The following is a 7762-nucleotide window of genomic DNA, read 5'->3' as shown; positions in this document are numbered from 1 at the left end:
GGTGCCCATCTTCCTCTACTTTCTATGTGGGACGCCTACCACAGCATGGCGTGCCAAGCGGTGTCACGTCCGCACCCGGGATCCGAACCGGCGAACCCCGGGGCTGCTGAGAAGCGGAACGTGCGCACTTAACCGCTGCGCCACAGGGCCGGCCCCCATTTTACTTTTTTTTTCGTCTCTGTCCTCTCTCTCTCTCTCTGAACACGTAACACACAATTTATAAGTGGACGTGCATCTACTTAGACTTTATATAATGCACAATTATATCGAAAATTTATTTACCATACATTTCTATGTTTCATACATACCTATTCATTCTTTTTTCTGAACCGTTTGCAAGGAAGTTACAGACCTGACAGCTTTTTACCCCAAAATGCCTCATCAGTGGGTTTGAGTTCCACAAAAAAGCCAAGCCCGTCGTCCTCCCGCGAGTCTGACTGCCATCCCGCCACTTTGTCCCACTTTCCCAGCTCATGTCCTGGAGGGCAGAGAAAGTGACCCTTCTTCTCGGCCCTTGAGTCCAGCCGCTTCATTAACACCTGGTGTCACCCCAGACCTGCCCTTGCTGTCCTCCGATGGACCGGAGGCGGGTTGGGGACAGGGCCCCCCGCACGTGGGGACGAGGGGACAAATGCCACATCCTAGCTCCCCTTCCCTCCGCCTCCAGCTCCCCCTCGTCCCCGCTCCTCGCCCTCTGCTCCCATTTCCTCTTTCTGGGCTCCAGCCGGGCCACCCCTTCCCTTTTTGCTGCTCGATCCAGTTCCTCCTACCCCGAGCCCCTCCCGCCCCGGGAAGGACCCCATGCCCGTGTCCCCAGGAGCCGCAGAGGGGACAGTTTACAGATGAGAAAACAGAGGCCCAGAGAGAGCCAGATCTCGGGGCTCAGACAGCGGGGGGCCGAGCCTCCGTCTTCCAGCTTCTGGCCCCCGGCTCTGGAAGATTCCAGTGTCACGATCACAAACCGGGGGCCCGAGTCACGGGTGTGCGGCCTGCGCTTGGAAGGGCCCTGTGGTCTCGTCTTGACCTCGGCCTTGTGGATTCTGCAGACGCCCTGCAAGGACGCCTCTCCCCACTGTGGTCCATCGGCAAGGCCATGTCGATCTGCCTCCCAAATATCTCTGGAATGTACCCCCTTCTCTCCAGCTCCACCGCGGCCACCTGGTCCCCCAGCATTGCCCCCTGGACCTGCCCCGTCCCCTCCCTGCCCTCCCTCCTCCTTTTCTCCCTCTCTCCCCCTCCTCCCTCTGCTCCAGCCACACAGGCTCCTCGCTGTTCCTCCCACACGCCAGGCCTGGGCCTGCCCCAGGGCCTTTGCATGCGCTGTGCCCGCTGCCTGGAATGCTCTTCCCGGAGATCTTGGCATGAGAGCAACCTTCCCAGCCTTCAGATCTCAGCCCCACAAGCCACCCCCACCGAGAGGCCTTCCTTGACCCTCAGCTCTGGTGGTCACCTGTTCATTCCTTCCCCTGTTCATCCTGTCTTATTGCCTTCATACAAGTTTCTCTATCTGAAATTATCATAGCAAGTAATAAGGGGAATTATTACCATGCTAAACATACTTCGGTCACTCTTACTATGTCTAGTCTCCTATAAACCGGGATCCACAAATTTTCTCCGTAAAAGGCCAGATAGTGAATATTTCCAGCTTTGTGAGCCTCTCGGTCTCTCTCTGACGGCTCAACTCTGCTGTTGCAGCCAGAAAGCAAAATAGGCAACTCGTAAAGGAATGGGTGTGGCCGTGTGCCAATAAAACTTTATTTACGAATGCCAGAACTTGAATTTCATATAATTTTCACGTCACCCAATAGTCTTCTTTGGATTCCTTTCAGCTATTTAAAAAATGTCAAAGCCGTAACCGTGAAAACCGGGAGAAACATAAAAACGGTGCAAGTGGTAAAAACTCGGGGGCCGCGCGAAAACGGATTGGGGGCGGCATTCGACCCGCGGGCCGCAGTTTTCGAGCCCTCCCGGGGCAGCTGACAATGAACTCCATCAGCCCCGCACATCCACGAGCAGGCAGGGCCTCCTGCGATCCGCCTTTTCCAGACGGGGAAACTGAGGCACAGAGCGGTTTCAGCCCTGGCTGAGCGGGGATTTGAACCCCGGGGGTTGGGGAGCGGGGAGTGTCCGGGGTTCGGAGCCCGCGGAGGGCTGAGCCGATCGCGCGTCTCCGCAGGCCCCGGGGAGAGCGGGAAGAGCACGTTCATCAAGCAGATGCGCATCATCCACGGGGCCGGCTACTCGGAGGAGGACCGCAAGGGCTTCCGGCCCCTCGTCTACCAGAACATCTTCGTCTCCGTGCGCAACATGCTCGAGGCCATGGAGCGGCTGCAGATCCCCTTCAGCCGGCCCGAGAGTAAGGTGAGCGGCCGGGGCCCCTAGGACTTGGGGGGGGGGGCGGCCTGTCCTAATGGACCCCCAAGGGGGAGCTGTGTCCCCTCGGCCCCCCCCCCGGGATCCTCCCCTCCATTCCAGGCGGCTGGGCCCCCGCAGGGTCCCCCCACCTCGTGTCGCCTCCAGCGGAATCCTGTCCCCTTGTCTCTATCCCTCCGTCCCTCACTGGACATCAGGTGACCGCCCCTGCTCGGCTATTGTGAACAGCGCTGCAGCCAAGGCGGGCCTGCTGGTCTCTTTTCCAGATCCCGATTTCAATTCCTTTGGCTAACCCCCCGAGAAGGGGCCTTGCTGGATCCCATGGTAGCCCTAGGGTTCGTTTTTGGGGGACCCTCCTTGCTGTTTTCCACATTGACACATTTCCACATTGACATCCCCCCTCCTCAGGGCACAGGGTGGAGGGGGGCGCAGTTTCTCCACATCTCCCCCCCCCCCAACGCTTGTGTGTGTGTGTTTTTTTTAAATTATTATTATTTTTTTTAATTTTTTTATTTTTGAGGAAGATTGGCCCTGAGCTAACATCTGCTGCCAATCCTCCTCTTTTTGCTGAGGAAGACTGGCCCTGAGCTAACATCCGTGCCCATCTTCCTCTACTTTATACGTGGGACGCCTACCACAGCATGGCTTGACAAGCAGTGCCATGTCCACACCCGGGATCCAAACCGACGAACCCCGGGCCACCAAAGTGGAACGTGCACACTTAACCACTGTGCCAGCCAGCCGGCCCCTAGAAGTTCTTAATTTTAATGAAGTCTAACATATCAATCTTTTCTGATTAATGTGGGTTTTTTTTTTTTTGTGGCCAGTTTAAGAAATATTTTTGTACCCCAAGGTCCCGGTGAAATTTTCTATTGCTATCTTTTAGGAGCTTTATCGTTTCACATTTAAATTCACATTCCACCTAGAATTGATTTTTTTCGTGTAGGGTGCGAGGCAGGGATCAAATTTCTTTGCTTTTTTTTTTTTCTATGTGGATATTCGATTGTTCCGGCATCATCTATTGAAAAGACCACCCTTTGCTCCCCTTACTACAATCTCACTGTTGTCATAAGTCATGTGTCCTAATGTGTCTGGATCTGTCAGTGCTCACTGTTCTCTTCCATGGTCTGTTTATCTCTGACCGAATATCGTTTCAAGTTGTGACTGTAGCTCCCTAGTGTAATCTTGACATCCACTAGTGTAAATGCTTCCATTTGTGTCTTCTGCCGAATCGCAGTGGCTACTCCAGGCCCCTTGCATTTCTATATAAGTTTAGAATTATCTTATCAATTTTTGCACACACACACACACACACACACCCCTTTCTGAGGTTTTGGTTAGGATTGCATTGAATCCATAGATCAATTTGGGGAGAATCAGCAACTTAAAAACACTGCTTCTTCCAATCCATGAACATAATATATCCCTCCAGTTATTTTCCTCTTTCAAATGTTTTCTTAGCGATGTTTTGTCCATTTCAGTGTGGCGAGTTTTCACGTCTATCGACAGATTTATTCCTAGGTGTTTGATCCCTTCTGGTGCTGCTGTAAATGAGATTTAAGGTTTTTAAAATTTCCGCTAGCGGGTGCTTAGCGTATAGACACACATTGGATTTTTGCTTATTGATCTTGCGTTCGGGGCCTTGCTTAAGTTCACTTGCTTATTCGAATAGCTTATCTCTAGACTATTCTGGATTCTCTGCATACGGTCATCTCATCCGTGAACAACCACCGTGTAATTTAGTCGCTTCCAAACCTGGCGCCTTTGATTCCTTCTTCCTGTGTGGTTGCACTGGCCAGGACCTCAGCTTGGTGTTCGTTAGCGGCAGGAACGGACATCCTTGTCTCATTCCCAGGCCCGGAGCACAGTCCCCCTGCCTTTTAAAATCTTCAAGGACCCTCATTTGCTTCAATCAAAGCACATTACGATCTACTGAGGGCCTTCCTTGAATATAATTTTTACTGTGAATTTTTTTTTTTGAGGAAGATTAGCCCTGAGCTAACATCTGCTGCCAGTCCTTCTCTTTTTGCTGAGGAAGACTGGCCCTGAGCTCACATCCGTGCCCATCTTCCTCTACTTTATGTGTGGGACGCCTGCCACAGCATGGCTTGCCAATGTCTGCACCCAGGATCCTAACCGGCGAACCCCGGGCCACCAGAGCGGAACGTGCGAACTTAACCGCTGTGCCACCGGGCCAGCCCCTACTGTGAATTTTTCAAAGGATGTTTCCTTAAATTTCTGCTTTTAAAATTATTACCCATTTTGATTGTCCATGTTTTTCAAAACTTCGGAGCCAATATATTTTCAGGCTGTGTATTTTTCTGCTCGGGCCGCCATAACAAAGTGCCACAGCCAGCGCAGCTTAAACAACAGAAATTTACTTGCTCATAATTCTAGACTTAGAAGCCCACGATCCAGGTGTCGCCGGGGCTGGTTCCTCTGTGGCCTCTCTCCTTGGCCTGCAGATGGCCATCGTCTCCGTGTATCCTCACATGGCCGTCCCTCGGTGCCTGTCCGTGTCCTCATCTTCTCTTCTTATGAGGATACTGGTCCTTTTGAGTCAGGGCCCAACTTAGTGATCTCATTCTAACTTTACCTCTGTGGAGACCCAGCTCCAGATAAGGTCACCTTCTGGGGTCCTGGGGGTTACGGCTCCGATGTGTGAATTTGCAGAGGGCAGGGGGAGTGGAGGACACAGTTCAGCCCATAACAGGCTGCAGGCTTTTTCATTGATCCTACACAGGTCACATGCCTGCATATATACACTCAGATGCACACACACGTGCGAATGCCCACAAATGCACACACCGGCGCATGTGCCCACACAAACACAAATCCACATGCACGCGCAAGGACACACCCAAGTGCGCGCACAGACACCAGTGCACCTGCAGGAGCACAAGTCACATGTGTGCACATACAAATACACACATGATGCACGCACGCACACAAGGGTACACGCACACTCAGGCCATCACAGAGGGCTCAGCGACACTGGTGCCTGTTCCCGGTGGAAGGAAAGGAGGACAGAGGAGCACAGGTTGCTGTGGGGACGGAGGAGGAGCGCTTTCCCTCGGCGCCCCCCGCCACCCCGTGGATAAATGCATGAAGGGAGGAGGGAGCAAATCGGAGGGGCCGATGGAGCGGGCAGAGCACAGGCCACGGTGCATGTGGAGGCAAGTGGCTCCGGGATGGGAAGGAGAGGCAGTCGGGGCAGGAGGGCAGGGGGCTCCTGGAGACGTGTGGAGGGCAGCCCCGCCCCACAGCAGCCCTGACCCGCCCCGTCCGTCCCCCCCCAGCACCACGCCAGCCTGGTCATGAGCCAGGACCCCTACAAGGTGACCACCTTCGAGAAGCGCTACGCCGTGGCCATCCAGTGGCTGTGGAGGGACGCGGGGGTCCGGGCCTGCTACGAGCGTCGGCGCGAGTTCCACCTGCTCGACTCGGCCGTGTAGTGAGTCTGGGGTCCCCGGGCAAGGGGCGGGGGTGGGGCTGAGGGCCAGGCGGGCACTGGGCACAGCGGCGGCCGAGACGCAGCTAGCGGAGACCCGGTCCCCAGGGGCGGGAACCCGACAGAGGGTCCCCAGGCTGCTGGCGGCTCCCCCCGCGCGGACATGCTGTGGGGCGCAGGCTGGCCGTGGGGATGGTCTTGCTGCAGGGTGACTCTATCCCGGGGTGACACAGCTCCTGGGGTGACGCTGCTCATCATCGCGCAGCAACATGTGCTGGGCGTCTAGAGAGAGCTGGCACCTGCGAGCCCGCTCCTGGGCCATCAGTGTGCTTGGGACAGTGCCACTCCAGGGGTTGACAGCTCCCCCAAGGTGACACCCCTCCCTAGTGACCGACACTCCCACGGCTTCAGGCTGCTGCTCCTGAGCCACCTGCAGACCCTAGGGGTCCCGGCCCCTCCCCAGGGGTTTCCCGCCCTCCCCAAGCAGGGTCCTCCCACTGGGCTCTGCCTGGGTGGGGTGGGGGGTCTGAGAAGCTAAGGGGGCTGCCAGGCCGAGCCTCAGGGCTCCTCACTCCACAGCTACCTGTCCCACCTGGAGCGGATCACAGAGCCTGACTACATCCCCACGGCACAGGACGTGCTCCGCAGCCGCATGCCCACCACCGGCATCAACGAGTACTGCTTCTCCGTGCAGAAAACCAACCTGCGGTGAGCGCACGGCCTGGCGGGTGGGCAGGCTTCCTGCCGGAAGGGCGAAGGAGCTGGGGCCCTGAGGGATGAGTAGGAGTTTGCTTGTCCCAGCCCTCACAGGGCTTCCAGGCTGAAGGAGGCAAAGCTGGACACACACACCTCCAGCGCCCCCCTCCAGTCACGACTGGGACCTGGAAGAGCCCAGAGTGAGGCACTAGAGCTCCAGGAGGGGAGGTCTTCCTGGAGGAGGGGACATTGGTATTGGGGCATTGAAGGATGAGTAGGAGTTCACTAGTGCCCACCTTTGAGGGGCTGCTGGGCAGAACCAGACAGAGACTATGTGGTCCGGGCTATGCCAGAGGGAATGGTTCAGGGCAGGAAAGCTCAGAGGGTGAGCCCTCTAGTGGCCAATGAGGAGGTGAGGCTGGAGGTCAGAAGACTCAGAAGGAGGCAGGAACCACAGTCCAGGCAGGAAGGGTGGGTAAGGGCCAGGGCAGTGGCCGTGGGGATGGAAATGAGGGGATGGCGCAAAAATTGTTTCTGATGTAGAATGGGCAGCGGGGTGGGGAGGCTCAGATACGATGGTGAAATCATTGGGGCAGGTTGAGTCTGAGGGGTCTGGAGCATCTGGGAACTGGCTGGATGCACAAAGCCTGAGCTGGAAGACAGAGGTGTGAGCGGCCAGAGCAGCAAGGGGTCGTCCAGGGAGAGTGACGGCCAGTGTCAAAGGCCAAGGAGAGGTCAGGAAGAATATAGGACAGTGAGAGGGACATCAATGACCTTAGCAAGCTCGGCATCTGTGGGCTGATGGCGGGGGCTGTGGAAGGTGCGGGGTGATGCCTGGAGACACAGGTTCTACCCACCCATGTTGAGTCTCTCCCAAGAGAGCCTGGACCGCCCCCCAAATGTGCTGTTCTGGCCTCGGCAATGGTCTTTACCAGGAAACTTCCTAATTTGTCTGTTTGCCATGGGTCTCCTCCACCAGATGGAGAGCCCCACAAGGTCAGGGGACGAGTCTGATTCTCCTGCTTCGCCGGTGATCAGGTCAAGGTCAGAGTGGACATTGGTCAACGTGGGAGGATGGGTAAAAGGATGGAAGGATAGATGGGTGGGTGGATGGGTGGGTAGATGTGTAGATGGATGGATGGATGGATAGATGTATGTATGGATGTATGGATGGATGGATGGATGGAGGGAGGGATGGATGGATGGACAGATGGATAGATGGGTGGATGGATGGGTGGGTGG

The 7762-nt window shown here is 55.9% G+C and overlaps 1 protein-coding gene across 1 annotated transcript in view; it reads left to right on the top strand.

Annotated features, from left to right (window-relative positions):
* Positions 1 to 7613, top strand: part of LOC124251861 (guanine nucleotide-binding protein subunit alpha-15) — a 12377-nt gene extending 4764 nt beyond the window's left edge. Inside the window, exons 2-4 of the mRNA XM_046684768.1 lie at positions 2177 to 2361; positions 5673 to 5827; positions 6404 to 7613. Of these exons, the coding sequence (XP_046540724.1) occupies positions 2177 to 2361; positions 5673 to 5827; positions 6404 to 6536 (473 nt within the window). The 3' untranslated portion in view covers positions 6537 to 7613. The remainder of the gene's footprint in view (positions 1 to 2176; positions 2362 to 5672; positions 5828 to 6403) is intronic.
* Positions 7614 to 7762: the final 149 nt, after the last annotated feature.

Source organism: Equus quagga, chromosome 14 (assembly GCF_021613505.1).
Source record: "Equus quagga isolate Etosha38 chromosome 14, UCLA_HA_Equagga_1.0, whole genome shotgun sequence".
NCBI classification, from domain to species: Eukaryota; Metazoa; Chordata; class Mammalia; order Perissodactyla; family Equidae; genus Equus; species Equus quagga.
This window is presented reverse-complemented; position numbering and strand designations above follow the sequence as displayed.